We start from the raw sequence: 16,191 nt of genomic DNA, 5'->3' as shown, positions 1-16,191 counted from the left end.
TTTAATTGCAAAAAAAGATATATTTCAGTTGTTTCGTTACTTGTCTTATAACCTGTAGTCTTTTGGTATAGAAACTGACTTAAAAAATAATTTAAAATGGAAAAATTTCACTGAAAAAAGGGTGGTGTTGACTTTGCAGGATGTAGTGGCTTCTGTTTATCTCAAGCACTACCTTAAACTTCCTCCTATCTAAACAAATATTCTGTCCCTTACCGGTTTTTCACTCCTTAAACCCTTTTTACATTTGGAATAAAATTTTAAGTCCCTTTCAATTCGAAATAGAAAAAATCAACATCATCAAAATATAAAAATCAATTGAATTACGAAATTTTAAGAAAATACATACACTGTAAAGTTTGTGAAATATTCTGATTTGATAAACATATTTCAAAAATGTAACGGTTGATATAACACGGGATAATCGTCAACACACACTTTTTGACAATCTGGACAGTCGATCAATTCCATCTTTTTATCAATACAAACATAACTTTGCGATAACACTTGTCCGATACCCTAAAAGAAACCAATTAAGAACTAACCAAAACACATTTGGAGAAGAATTTAGAAGGGGCGTATTAGACTACCGTGATGCTTCAAATAAACGCCCAGGGCTTCTATTAGAACAGGCGTTTATTAAAACAAAAAACAAAAAGGGACGTTTATTCTAAGGGGTGTTTACTCGAAGCATTACGATAATTTCAACGTCACGGGGATTTTTTCCAGTTGTATATTTTCACGAGTTAAAAAATTCTAAAGTTTTCGCATGCCAGATAAAGAAAAATCAATAAGTCTAATGTCCCGCTAAACAACACTTTGAAGATTATCCCCTTGAGATCTGTGAAAACAATCGTGTGTCAAAAATAAAAAATAAAAATATCACCTTCACATAACCACATCCAGGACATACTGTTTTGTTATAGCCTGACTGAATTGCGTTTCGTATCACTGATGCCTAAAGGGAAAGAAAGACAACAAAAGTTTGAACGACGACTACGACGTAAAAAATAACGACAACATCGGCCATAACAAGAACGACAAAAACAACAGCTAAAACAACTCCGACGCTAAAAACAACGGCAACAACAACGACAACAACAAAAGAAGTAACGGCGATGGTAAAAACAATAACAGCAAGAACGACAAAAACAACAGCTACAACGACTGCGACGCGAAAAACAACGACAACAACAGCCACAACAACAACAACGACAACAACAAAAGCAGTAACGGCGATGGTAAAAACAATAACAGCAAGAACGACAAAAACAACAGCTACAACGACTGCGACGCTAAAAACAACGGCAAAAACAGCCACAACAACAACAACGACAACAGCTACAACGACTGCGACTACGACGCGAAAAACAACGACAACAACAGCCACAACAACAACAACGACAAAGACAAAAGCAGTAACGACGATGATAAAAACAATAACAGCAAGAACGACAAAAACAACAGCTACAATGACTGTGACGCTAAAAACAACGGCAAAAACAGCCACAACAACAACAACGACAAAGACAAAAGCAGCAAAGGCGATGATAAAAACAATAACAGCAAGAACGACAAAAACGGCAAAACGATGATTAAAGACGACGGCGATGCCAACAACAATGACAACCACGACAGCAACAACAACAACAACAAAAGCAACAACGACAGCGACAGTAACGACGATGACAACAACTACGATAACAGTCACAGAAACAGAATTTTACCTTATATCCTGCTTCTCTTGGGAAAATATCATTCTGTTCTAACACTCTAAAATATGTTCAATATCGTGAGTTAAACAGCAGGTGAGAAACAACTATACTTATGAGCATTAAGTAGAATATCCACCTTTGCACATCATATTTGTCAGATAAAGCCAATCCCTGTTCAAAATAATCGTGCTCGGTCTCGAACCCGTGTAAACTTGCAGAACAGGTACCATGTTTCTCATATTCATGTTTCCTAGGAAAGACAAAACTTTAATCAAACATGACCTACAAAACTATCACTGAAGCTACTATTTATTCATTATTTTGACATTTTCTAGTCGAATTCAAATTTGCGAATCTTCTTTTAGGGTGTTTAATTTTTCCGCCCGCATGTTTAGTGCACATTTAATTTTCACGCACTACTTATAGGTAATGTATACAAAACAGCTTTATAAAAAATGTAATATTAAAACTTCCGCATTTGCATAGCCAGACCGTTTTGCTTGGCTGAAAAGCTCAGAAGCTCTAACCTTAGAGTTACAACATTCAACACTGAGAATATTGCAATTATCAATGATCTTAAGTTTGAGGATTATTTTATGAATTTGAATCTCAATATACAATTTATTCCAGTTTTTCCTGATACAGCTTTGCACGCACCTTCTGTAAAAGACATATCTTGCGTGCGTTTAAGTTTCGCGCAAATGAATGCACGAAAATTAGTCGTACGCGAAATATTCATGAAAAAAAGTATTTAGTTAATTGGCATCATATACGGAAATTAAAAATTTACCAGAGGCTGTCGAAGGGTTTGTTGATGTAGAGGTTAGGCCAAAATGTTAACAGCTGGACAGCTAAATCCTAAAACAGTTCTCAAGTAATGTATATACATATTGAATAAAAATAATGATACAGTACTTACACTAACAACCATAATCAACACTTCAGTTGTGATGACATAAAACAGGATAAGAACAAGCTGTCAAGAAAATAAATTCAAAAAAGTTTTGGGGAATTTCTAGGAGTTTGGTAGTTCAAAAAAAACAGGAATTTTAAGAGAAATAAGAAAAAGGACAGTTTTCATAGTCTGATAGCTAAAAAACGAATAAAAGAAACACAACGAAAACAACAACAACAACAACAAAACAAACAAACAAAAAAATATTTTTCAGGATATTTTACCCTTTTTTAAATTTTCAGTCGTATATTTCATTTAGATTTTAAAAAGATCTAATACGTTTCTAGAATAGTGGACAGTTTGGGAAAATGCAATATTTTTAAAACAAGTAGCTATGATTATCATATACAAAAACTCTTGCCCCACTTTATTTTATTCTAACTAGGTTTAACTAACACAGGTATTGAAGGTTAAAGGACGAACATTAAAGCACAATTAATGAGAATAACAGATACCTTACCACTACTTCCAACATGTTAAAAATCCAGTCATGACAATATTGAGGGTAGGAGCCATACCCTGAAGGCCACAATCCATGGATTGTCCACCCTTTTACCTGATGAGGTATAAAACATGCATGCCCTGAAGCCTACAGGTGGAAAGAAGAATTTAAAGACCTAGTGTGAGGTAGCTGCTACAAGAAAATAAAAGTTTTTCTCACATTCACAATTTGACAAGTGGAAAGTGGCCATCTTTGCACAAGCATTTGAAAATCCCAATCTGTCGAATTACTACAACAAAATAACATAACAGTTAAAACTACAATTATATAACACCTAAAACAGAATGTAAGAGATGAAAGGATTAACTCAAGAGAAATTTTCTTCCATTAAGCAAAGTTTTTTAACATCTGCAAAATCTTTGTTAATTGTAATGCATGTGGCATAGCACTAACAAAGAGTATGATCTTGTTTAATTCCAACAAATATTATTTTATTGCAGTATATTGAAAATATTTATTCTTTGTTCTTGGTATACTTGTAACCTAATTGTAGGGGGACATAAAATCCTAAAAAAAATATAACACCTGTTTTAATTTTAGTAGGATTAAAGAACGTCTGATACCAAACTACCCTTTACTCCCTGTAATTGCTGTGCCCTCCCACTTCAATTTATTAATACCCTTTCCAAATATATATTAATTTAAAAAAATTACTAAATCAGCCCACTCCCCACACACAATTATATCATCAAGATTATTGGTCATTACCTTGGTGCAGTTCTGCATGTCACGCAAATGAAGAACGAGAAGAGAACCCAAAGACGCAATAACATAGCTGGAATACTTTTTTACTGCACTGAAAATATTCGACCAAAGAAGAACAAAATATTAATATCTTTGTTAATAAATAGATGGCTGACAAAAGCAATACAGAGATCAAGTTGGTATTTTCAACACGGTAGCAACTAAATGAAGCATTCATTAATTTTTTTTGGGAAATAAGTAATAAAATTTAAAAAATATTACGTTGGTGCCGCGAGGTATCACTGTAGATGTTGATATAAATTGTTCGTAAAGTTATTTATATACATCAATACGTTTGAACGTCAGAACCCTTCTGTCAAGTCTCGTGTTCTTCACTCGAAAAAGAAAAAGAGCCCAGTCGCATAGGACATCCTCCCCCACTTTAAAAGGGTATATATCATTGTAATTGTGGTTTACCGTGGTGATGTTTGCTCTTTTGCCAAATTTTAAGTGATAAACATCATCTTCTACTGTCAGTTCACCAGTTTTTGTGCAAAATAAAAGAAATACATAACTATTAATAATGAAAATGCAGTACAAATACATTGTTGCATTGTACGGCTTCTGCTGCTTCAGTGTTGCTTTGTCCTCAAATAGTATAGTATAGTATAGTGTATTCTGACAATAATTTCAGGTTACAACAACCTCTAGGGTCAGCTCATAATAAATAGAAAAAAAAAAAATAAATAAAAAAAAAATAATTAAATAATAAACTCCCTGGACAAGAATGGAAGCTCGGTAAAGAACATGAATAAGATTTGAATAAACCTTATAGCAGCTACCTAAAAGCAATTGAACAAGGAGGCTTCTCAGTCAATTGAGTAAATACATTTACACTGCGATTTCGAATACATCTGTGTACCAGGCATGAAATACTATGATTTTGAATTTTTAATACTTTTTAAAATGTAATTGGTAAAATATTTAACTTTGCTTTAGATTATAAATAAAATTTGAAAAAGAGGCAATTAAAAAAAAATAATGATCGCAAAACAATCAAACAAACACAAACAAACAAGAAAAGAGTATGATAATAATGAAATTAGTGAGGTTAATCTCACAAACACCCCATTCACAAAGACACTCCTCCCTATCTAATATATGAAATTAGTAATATCCAGATCATAATAATATAATTGGTCTTTATCAGACCATAATTTGTCTAGCTTCATTTTAAATTGATTCACTGTGTTACATGACACTGTGTCCTCAGGTAAAGAATTCAAATAGTACTTCAAATAGTACTTCAACCAAACACAGCTCATCTTTATATTGTATAATCGGGTCCAATAATACATACAGCATTGAAAGGGAATATCAGTGCTGTTTCCTTGTTGGACATGTTAAGAATCGTGTTTATCCAATATGGACGATAACAGCGTACATGTAGCTAGCATTTCTAGATTGCTCCTGGCATTATGATCTACTAACCAGAGAAACTTGGGCACCAGAATCTACCAGGACTGTTGTAGGTTGATGACTTAACACGTAATTGATCAAATATTGACTTTCAACTAAATCAGCTACTTGCTTTTTCTTTTTAATGCTAATGTTATTATAGCTATATTTCTTGTCTTTCCATTGCTTCTGATATTGATATTGATTGGCATAAAACTTTGCATTGACATTAAAATTCTTAATTATCTTTTTTCAATATATATATACACCGTAATGCTCCGAACAACCGCCCTGGGCGCTTATTAAATTTTTGGACTTTTTGCATGGGCGCTTAATCGAGGGGGGTGCTTAAAAAATGCTGGGAGCTTAAAAAATTTTTTCTAACTTTGTACAAATTAAAAGCAACGGTAATTTTCAATTTTGTTTTTTTTCCTGAAAAATAAAACTGAAGAAAAGATGTAACAAAATAAACTTTATTCTTTCTAAGGCTCTCAATATAAAGCGCCCAGTTTCTCAAGGTAGTTTTCGATTAAGCGCCTTCTTTTATCAGGTGGGCGCTTATTCCAGGAGCGCGCTTAATAAGTGCTGGGCACTTATTGAACTGTGAGGAAATTACCTGGGCACTTATTCGAGGGGAATAATAGCATTTAAAATTCAGTTCCTAGGTATCACACTGTAAGCTTCCTCCAAACTTTCTGCCACTATATCTTCTTGCCTTTCACCTCAGTTCACTCTTTCTGCAAGCTAGTTAATTGCACACACATGGTTTCAACTGTAGAAGTTAGTTTGTTTACATCGTCGCTTTAGCAGATTTAACTTTTAAAACATTAGTTGACCTGTTCCAGGCCGTACTTTGTACAGCTATGTGCATTCTTTTTCCACATCAGAAACCTTAGTGATGGCAGCAATTGGCACTTTAGAAGGAATATATTTAATCAGCTTTCATATTTCCTGAATAAGGTATTGGGTTCCTAAACCTCTTTCAAAGGCACAATTATAAAATATCTGTACTAGATCTTGGTTGTGTCATACTTTTATGTCATACTTTTCAGATGCCAGAAGAGCTTTTTATGGCATCTCATACAGTGCAAAGGAATAAGCAGTCTCAATGATGGTCTGAAACATAGACGTCAGCTGACTACATAAGTCAGTTGCATTTTATTTGTCATAATAAGCTAAAAGATTCTGTAACAGCCTATTATAATCTATAGTTAAGTTTTCACATAGACTCCTAGGACGTTTTTTAATGTAAGACTAGCAGGTACCATAGCTTCAATTACACTTTTCACAATATCCTCCTCATCGTACCCACTAGATTTTGCTTCTGATATTTGGTGCACGAGACAATCATAAGAGATTTTATCCTTTTTTCCACTGCCCAGCCTCTCAATCTGACCCCTTATTTCCAATCCATTTCTTGGTAAGCTTGTTTTTGCAGCATATCCCAGGCCTTGCATAAAAAAGGGTTACCTCCCAAACTGCGAACAGAAAATAGGTCCAAAAACTACAGAAAGCCAGCCAGTTCTTGCTTCTCTCTTTTTCAGTTGAAGGATCGTTGCCAACTTCCTCACAGCATTTAATTGTTTCGTAAACGTTTGTAATTCCCTTTTTAAGCTTGCGTTTGTTGGTGCAATCAACAGTGCTTGCATTAAATTTTAGATGTTTTGCGAAATTTTCCAAAGGATGTTTTGCATAACGTTGTTAAGAATTAATTTAAGTTTTTTCGTATTTAACTTTTGTAGCGCGGACCACCATTTTTGCCTACCCCTGCCTTGCTGATTCCTCTTCCTGTTTCCTTGCCTGCCTTTGCCGTGCCCTTTCCTTGCCGTGCTTAATGCCTTTGCTTTGGCAACCTCTCCGCAACACTTTCTATATTGGTTGCGAAGCGAAATTTTGGAGCACGTTTGCTACGCGTTGAGTTATACCAAGGAACTGAAAACCTCCCGCTTCTCCATAGATCCCCCGAAACCCCGCAAAAAATATGACTTCATGTAATATCCGCACGAAAAAACTATGACGTCATCAACATAAATGATAATAAATGATGAATTCTACTGACATCAGCAAGAACATCTGCGCATGTGCAAAACAAATCCAACGGCAGGCCGACGACATCATGCGCAAGTGGAGTAAAATAATTTTCTGTCCATCTAAAAAGTTTATTGATAAATATTTTTCTGTAAATAAATGACTGTCTCAGAAATGTCCACAGTTAAAGAATAGTATACCCAAGAACATCCCAATGCTCAGGACATGTATAACAAAATAATTAAAGAAAATCCAGCGATGTTCAGCCATGTCCCAGATCACTTTAAGACTCAGGAAATGTGCAACAGGGTAGTTGAGTGGGAGCCCTATGTGATAAAATATGTTCCTAATCATCTAAAAACACAGGAAATGTACAATAAATCGGTTGATAGAGATCCCAAGATGACCGGGTTTGTTCCATATTGCTTTATGTCCTAGGACGTGTAACAAAGCAGTTGAAAAAAGCGCTTTTTGCTCGAGTATGTTCCGAATTGCTTCAAAACCAAAGAGATGTGTAATAATGCCATGTGTGATCCCTGTATAATCCAATATATTCCAGGTCGGTTCTGTTCATCATGAATTTGGTTCAGTTCTTATATCTTCTCTTTTAAAGAAATATAAGATAAAACGATGAAACAACAATGCGATGATTGTGAATGTATACTTAATGGAGTATGATAGGTGTAAATGCGGAAGGAAACTTGTGGTGAAAGAAAAAATTTTATGTTGGCGTTGTTATCAGAAATACACTTTATACAACAGTGGTTTTCGTACATGTTTCACTAAAAAATAAAATTTGTTTATAAAATTTTTCATATAAATAAAAGGAGCATGTTGAAATTTGGAGACAAAATTGTTAAATCAAAAACCTATCACCGTTCCTGATAAAAAACCCTAAAAATATCTACTCCCAGGGAGTCTCTCAATATAGTCAGAATTGAGCGTTCACCATGTCGTTTGATCTTGGTGACTATCCTGAGTGGTTGAGTAAATATGACGAGATATTGAGAAAAGTGGAGTGGGAAAGTGGAGCTTACTTCACCAACATAGGTGTGAAGAAAGATCGTTATATCAACTCCAAGCTTAGGAATGGGAAGGTAAAATTAGAACAAACTTTCATAAGAAAAAGATACCTCGGGAATCTTGTGAATGTACAGCAATCATCAAAATAGGAAGCATCCATAGACAAGGTCCAAACTATTACGCACAGGCTTACTTGGAAGAATGTAAATACAACACGGTTGAAAAGTATGGCGCTTGCTATTTTAGTGAATCTGATGATGATCTCAACGGCGGGAGTTTTACTGAGGTAAATTTTATTTGCACCACCTTTATATAGTTGATATAAGATACATGAAAAAAATGAACGCACTTCGAAAAGAAGCCAAATTAATGAACTTTCCTCGTTATTCTACACTGAATAAAGAAGATCTTCTTGAGGTAATCCACAAAGTCAAGTATATGGACATTTCAACGCAAACAGATGGTCCCTATTGCAAACCCTGTGTTGAAATTGCATATGAAAAAATTTTGACAAATGTTTGCAACAACTCGCTAAAAAATCGCAATGTATAGCACATGATACAGACCTACTGATTGATGGTGATACTGGTGTTGTGATCGGCTGCGACATCGATGAGCAACGCATGTAATTTTGTAGGAATATTTTCCTACAAAACTTTTGCTTATGCGGAGCTGCTAGGCGATAGACTATATCGAATAGGCAGGCGAGGAATGTAAGTACCAGTGACATACTGTACAGATTAAACTTTTTTAAAAAAATTTCTATTTACCTTCCTGTCCTCCTTTTGCAAGTAACTAGGCACGCTCCGGCTCATTGATGTTATTTACGATACGCTTAACCTGTGGGGTATTTGCTCCTTTAGCACCATATAGCGCTGTTTTTCCTGCATTATTAAGCTAAACTCATAGTCAGCATTTTTGATTGTCTTTGATATAAAGTCAACGACAGAATTTAACTTTGATTCAGCAAGTAGTCTTATACTTTCATGCTTCTGTGATGTCACGCCTAATCTTTTCGAAGCACGCCTCAGGCCAGCCTGCCCGATTCCCATAGTTATCGCGATACCTCCCATGGCAATGCCGAGAGGAGCTACAAAGCCTGTTGCTAATACACCAATTCCAATTCATGTAGTGATTACATTTACACTTAATTGTCCATGGTCACAATAGCGAACCCATACGCAAGTGGATTAGAATCCCTAATAAGCAGTGCTTAGTCATGCATATCAAGGTTAAGTCCCATAAAAAAATGAGTAGGGAAATTCCCAACATGCTCGGCAAAAAAATTGGACAAATGCCAGAGCAAAAAACCGTGAATTAACAGGGTAATTTAGACTACGTAAGGCTGAATTGGTTGCCCTATTGGAGGACGATATCGCAAGCCAAGAAAATTGGATCGAGGCTGTCGAGGACTATCCTCGTATGTGCCTGAACATACTAGATCGGTTCAAGACACAAGACATGTGTAACAGGGCCGTTGAAATGTACCCCTACACGATCGAGCATGTGCCGGATCGGTTCAAGACACAGGACATGTGCAACAGGACCGTTGAAAGATATCTCCACATGTTTAAGCATGTGCCTAACCAGTTCAAGACACAGGACATGTGCAACAGGGCCGTTAAAATGTACCCCCATGCACTAATCTAGGTACCGGATCAAATCATGACGCAAGACATATGCAACAAGGCTGTTGGGTTTGATTTTTTTTCCAAGTCTATTCCGCTCCTTTTTTTATCCCGGAGATATTGTTCTATCTCCTCTATTTTCATCTAAATGACAGGCACCAAATTATTGGAATATTCAGGTAAATTTCGCCACCCATTGTGCAGATGCTAATGCCCTGTATAAATTCAAGGTTGTCATGTCGTCTTTGACAGATGACAGATGGTGGCCGCAGGTTGACGGTGATTGGGCCAAGTTCACTATGCCCACAAGCCAAGGTCTGACGTCAGAGGGCCTGAATAAGCTGAGTGAGAGTATCAGGGTTTATGTGATCGTATTGCTGGGATTGCAAGCAGGTGCCAAAGCATCCCTGATTGGATCTAATGCAGACAATTATACAGCAAGGCAAACTTTACTGCAGAAATTTGAGGCTATGGTCCAAAGGCAAGAAAATGTAAGCCATGACATCACCGAGTTCCAGAAGGTACTGCAATATGCCAGGACCCCGGTGAACTTCGCTGTCATGCATCACGTGTACATGTTACCCTCCGATATGAATCTGCGTATTGGCAAAATTGTTGGCTACAATAATAATATTTTAATTGCCCCTGCAAGTGCGATGATTGGCATCAGGCTTGACTTGAATAACAGGCCTATTGCTGGGGCATGCCGCACCTGATCATACTATACAGGCCATACCATCTATACGTCCTACACCTCCCAAACATGTCACGCCCCCAATACACGAACAACCCCCACAAAATCAACACGTGGATACCAAGACTGTTATTATCATAACAGGGGTCAGCCTCATCCTTGCATATATATGGCTGAAAAAATACCTGATATAAAGCACGAAAAATCCGGCAACATAGAGATAGAGATGTTAGGCCACATATTCGATAACTTTGGCAGCTACCCTCAGAAAGAACGAGACTACTGTACCGATGATCCCGGGTAACGCAACACCTGCCTTGCCTGCCAGATATTTTAGGAAATTTCCGAGCCTGTCGAGTTGCTTCTGCAAGAACCCTTTTTCACCGCCTCCCGCGGCACTTCCCCCTGCAGCACCTGCTGCTGCACCACCCTCTCCTGTAACGGCAAGAACAATGGTGGAAACCAGCAGACCCACAGCGGAGACTATGCTGCTCCCTAAAGAGTGTTTTAAGCTTTTCAAGCAAAGGCATGTCATCTCCAGCGATTTTCATCAACTCGGACTTAATATTACCCAGATGCTTAAAAACCTCGGAGGAAAGTAGACCATGTCTACCCAGTGCAACATTTTTATCCTTCTTCAAGAGATTAATATCCTTCTCAAGATCGGCAATATCCTGAAGCCATCGGACCCCGGTTCTTTCAATTTACCCTCCTTCGTCTTGATCTTGCTATCATATTTCATGATTTTATCCTTCACCTCCTTGATTTTGTTCCGCAAGTTTTAAATTTCGAGCTTTATTTTCCTCATATCAACCTTGGGGGCATCATGGTCGAAGCCTACAAATGAAGTATCTATATAGCCATCTACGTCGCGCACAAAATTTTCCATACCATCAATTGTTTCTATTTCCATAGCCTCACCCCCATCAAAGGGGCCTTCTCTTCATCCTTATTTACAAGTACATTAACATTCTTGATTTAATTCTCGGCCTCTGCCTTGCTACCCCTGTTGGGTGTTTGATATTTATCAAAGCCTATGGCCTTCATATGCGCACTACCCAGCCTCTTTTCGAGCTGTTCAATAGTTGGAAAATTACCATCTTGCAACGTTAGTACTACTTCAGGTAAGGATTTTTTTCCCGTCTCAACCTTTTTAAATATAAGTTCACCATTCACACCCATTCGGAACCTATTGTAATGCATCGCATTGGGCGTCATTCCCAGCCCATCCCTAAGATTGGTGTATAGGGTATCAACTTTCGAATTAGTTACCACCGTCTCAGCCAACTCCGTGCCCAACTTCAATCGCCTACGCGCACCTCCCTGCTGCTGACCTGGCGTTGAAGTCCCCGATGTTTCAGGGAGTTGCTGTGTTGATGTGTTATCCTCCTTATCATCCTCATCGTGCCTACCTATGTCTTTCTCGTCCCTAAAATCATATCCTGGATTATCAGCCTTTTATTTACAACATTGTTCCCCCATATAATAAACAAATGAATGCATTCGGGACCATTTTAGATCCGTATACGGAGACCAAGCAGCTTCTGGGCATAAAAGGTAGGAGACATAGGGTCCAAATCTCACATACCCCTTCAACCATCAACCCGAACGTGGACCTATTCATTGACATACCCACTATACCTCAGAATGATGTTATATTTCCGGGTAGTCTCAAACTCTTATTCGAACTACTACGGTATACTGAGGTATGATGTTGCATGTGACTAGGTCATACAGAATTAGATAGTTTTCATCCTGTTGAACACCTCGAATTTCTTTGTCAATAGCAATGGGATCCAACTCGTGTTCAACATCTTCGATATCTCTATTTGCTACAGCCCGCCTCTCCTTGGCCTTAGCCAGGCAACCTATACAGGTCTTGGTCCGGCCATTACCCCTTATTTTCAACCTATGAAATGGCAATATCTCTCTGCACGTTCTACAACATAACACATCCATTTACTATGGCGTCCTGTACCCGCTGTAATGCAATAGCAACGTCGGCAAGCGTCGGCGTGTTAAACGTTTCATTATATCTGAATCGTACTTTGTTATTTACATGCCTGTCGAAGTTTTCCCACGTGTACACCTTTAAACTGGGCCTGAACATGATCCTAGAAGGATTATTAACTCATATAACGGTTGCATATAATTACGACGTTTGGCATGGCCCCTTGTAATCCTCCCGAAATCAAGGCATTTGATGCATGTTTTTATCAAGGGGAGGGATTTTGAACACATAAGACATTTTTTGGCCTCTTTCATCTTTCTTTATCCTCTATAGGAGATAGAAATCTTACCATGTGGTCTATATCAGAGCTATTAACGATTTTTTGTATTATCCTTGCTTAATCGCGTATTCGTCGAATAGAATCGCCGCAGTCATGTAACCGGCTAGTTTTAAACCGTCTTCCATTTCCATCTAGGAACCGGGCCTGGAAACCCCCAAGGCCTTTTTTCCGCCCATGGCGATTAGTATCGTGTATGAGACAAGTCTGACGGACTCCCATGAAGCAACAATAATCATGGTTTTCTTTGGACCCATTTATTAGTGTCATTTTTAGCAAACATTCATTGCATGCTGGGGATGGGCTGAGTTTTGCCATGATGAGGCTCCGTATTGGTGTTTTAGGGTTTTTTGGATTCATTTTTACCCCTGCTAAACATATACCAAACCCCGACGCCTATTACCAATATGGCAAAATGCTTACAACACAAGCGGGGAAGTATGTACCCCATCGTCATGTACAACTCTTTTGTCGTAAAAGGCCGAGAGCTCGAGCTTGTTTTGTTCGCACGTAACCCAAGCCATGTCTAAACCACCCTACTGCGCACTCAGGTATCTACCCCAGGTCACAGCATTTTGCCTTTTTGAAATGCCCTTACATGAGAATTTAGTACCTTCTTTACCCTCGATGAAGTAACACTTGGTTGTCAAGGCAATCATCTGAAACCCTATGAATTCTGCCTTAAATAACCCTCCTGTTCGACTCAAGTACTTATCGGTGACAAGCCAGTTTTTTACATCCTCATGATACTCGTGAAGTAGTTTGGGGCGAATGACATCTCGTAACTCTTCCCCGGAGATGGCAAAATACGCACTGTCGGTGTCCATGTAAATATAAGTTTCGAAGATCCAAGTACTTGTCTAGAAAATTGTAGCAAAATTCGAGCAAGCGCAACTTCGCGAGTTGATATACCACGATACTGCACTGGTAGGCTCTATCGATAGTACATTTGTGCTTGCCCCTTCTTACCTCATACGCATTCCCAATCTCTTCAGGGTCCTCAAGGTACGGAGATCAGCGTCAACGTCCTTTTCATCCCTCGTAAATGTAGTATTTGCATGCCTTGCCAGATTTTCAATCATCTTGCCGTAGAACGAGTTGTCTTTATCAGCCTGTCGTCGTGCATCGGCAATCTCCTCCGGAAACCAGACAAAGGGCTTACCTCGGGCGTACTTGAGGAACTGGTGAAAGGCAGCAACCTTTACCCCATGGTTAAGGTACCATTTTAGCACAGGAGTAGACAGTGGGATTTATTCAACTCTCATCAAACCCAAAAGCTTGCGTGTACCCAGAAAACGGTTGCGGCCCGTTATTATTATTATTATTATTATTATTATTATTATTATTCATCTTTATACAGGTTTATCTACGTCAGTATAATATATACAAGATATATGTAAATGTTACTGTTATCAATGAGAGACCTGTGTAAAACAAAAATAACAAAAATATAAAATTTTCGAAGTAAGATTTAAACGGAGAGAAATAAAAAATTCGCGGATTTTGAAAAATTTAAGAGAATGAACATTGAGAACCATATATGAGAAAATTAAAAATATTGTGAAAGACTTTGTGCAAAAAATTTTCAAGTATATCAAGAAACACGATGTAAGAAACGACGGATGACGTCATCACACAATCCATACATTTGGCAGTGAGAGGACGTATTGTTTGTGTCGTTGGCGTCAACCGTTCCCTCCCACATCGTGGATGAACCAGAAAAGTTTAAAAAACATAATTGTTTACTAGTTTTTTAAATAAATTAAAATTAGTTTCTTTCCTAATACTAACAGGTAGGGAGTTAAAAATAACTGTTTCCTGATAATATGATAATTTCCTCCCAGCTTCAGATTTAATTGATGGGAGCCGAAGTGAACAGTTCTTTCCTCGAGTGTTTATCGAGTGGTTGATCATAACATATTTCCCATCAGTTTCGAAATGTAACGATTTGAAGACGTCAATAACAATTTTTCTTTTCAGTCGTATTGTGAAAGTTGGCCATTTTTTACGATTTTTGACAATGAATTTTGCTTTCAGAAATAACGATTCGAATTTCAATCGCCATGTATCGCTCATGCCACCATAAACAGGGTAGCAGTAGAAAATTAGAGGTTGAATCATTGACGTGAATATCTTCTCAGCAACAATTGGTGAAATGTTATGTCTTACTTTCTTGAGCATTTTGAGCCTTGAACTAACCCGCCTGTACATTCGTTGAAGGTGAGAGCTCATGTTTAGATGGCTATCCATGATTACACCAAGATATTCGTAGAACGCAGGCTGGTGGATTTCATTGTTATTGATTGTTATATTGATCTGGCTGTTACGTGATCGAGATGTAAATGTTACAAATTCTGTTTTTCCTTTTTTTGGGTTTAGGATAAGACAGTTATCTTGCATCCATCTGAACACTTTTTCAGCATCTGAGTTTATACATTTTTCGATCTCAGTTAGCGATTTGTGTGAAAAATAAATCACTGTGTCATCAGCATAGTGTCAGTGTCATCAGCGTAGTTCTTAAGTATTCATGCATGTGCCCCGGAATTTGATCGTCAGGTATTTCCTTGACGATAAACAGGGGAGCCATTTCGCTGAATTTGTCACACAGATTTTCAGCCACCTCGATATCAACCTGGGCAGACCCTAACAACGATCCATCCATCACACCCCGCGTTAGTAGCTCTAAGTTATGTGCTTTTGCTACCTTGATCAGCTGTTCCTTTCCACAAGGAAAGTCTTGCATCAACGTGCCTGGGTAAAGCATACTTGCGTCGTACCCTAAAATGGTCCTGCACTTGCGGGGTTCGCCGTACACGTGAGATCTGATACCCGTCACGTCTCGTTCGTGGTATCTACAGAATACGATCGCGGGACCACCCACCATCCCCGTCCGCAAAAGGTCGTAGGCCTCATTCCTCGTACATTTTTCACATGTTTTCCATACCTCCTTGCAGGTAAGAGGTCAAATTTTGTAAAGTACCAACATCACAACACAACACAAAAGACATGGAAAGCAATGCTCAAAATGTAAACTCTCTTTGCTACTAGACAACTTCAGGGTGAGCCCACGTAATAGAAAGCTGACAAAAATGTGCATCAGGTGCTTGAATTTTAAAAAAGAGTCAAGAGAGCGTACCAACTGCCTACACGGAAAACGACGACAAGAGTGTCCAACCTGCGATCGTTCTGCCTATCTACATATGCTAATTCTGTGCAGAA

General features: G+C 38.0%; 1 protein-coding gene across 1 annotated transcript; it reads right to left on the bottom strand.

The window, feature by feature from the left end:
- Window positions 1-172: 172 nt before the first annotated feature.
- On the bottom strand, window positions 173-7,552 carry LOC130657941 (ribonuclease Oy-like). Its single transcript, XM_057460939.1, has 10 exons — window positions 5,147-7,552; window positions 4,136-4,501; window positions 3,878-3,965; window positions 3,329-3,398; window positions 3,128-3,256; window positions 2,503-2,570; window positions 1,849-1,962; window positions 1,725-1,770; window positions 884-955; window positions 173-516 (listed from the first exon to the last, which is right to left on the bottom strand). The coding sequence occupies exons 3-10, from the start codon at window positions 3,940-3,942 to the stop codon at window positions 388-390; spliced, it is 693 nt and encodes a 230-aa protein (XP_057316922.1). The 5' UTR covers window positions 3,943-3,965; window positions 4,136-4,501; window positions 5,147-7,552; the 3' UTR covers window positions 173-387.
- Between the last annotated feature and the right edge of the window lie 8,639 nt (window positions 7,553-16,191).

The sequence above is a fragment of the Hydractinia symbiolongicarpus genome, chromosome 9 (assembly GCF_029227915.1).
Source record: "Hydractinia symbiolongicarpus strain clone_291-10 chromosome 9, HSymV2.1, whole genome shotgun sequence".
Classification (NCBI taxonomy): domain Eukaryota; kingdom Metazoa; phylum Cnidaria; class Hydrozoa; order Anthoathecata; family Hydractiniidae; genus Hydractinia; species Hydractinia symbiolongicarpus.
This window is presented reverse-complemented; position numbering and strand designations above follow the sequence as displayed.

Bases quoted from the DNA above. Each gene is read 5' to 3' on its own strand.
- LOC130657941 (XM_057460939.1), bottom strand. From the start codon at position 3,942: ATGTTATTGCGTCTTTGGGTTCTCTTCTCGTTCTTCATTTGCGTGACA. The intron at 956-1,724 runs GTAAAATTCTGT...CTTTCCCTTTAG, and splicing joins CAAGAGAAGCAGGATATAAG to GCATCAGTGATACGAAACGC. The intron at 517-883 runs GTGATATTTTTA...GGTTTCTTTTAG, and splicing joins CTGGATGTGGTTATGTGAAG to GGTATCGGACAAGTGTTATC.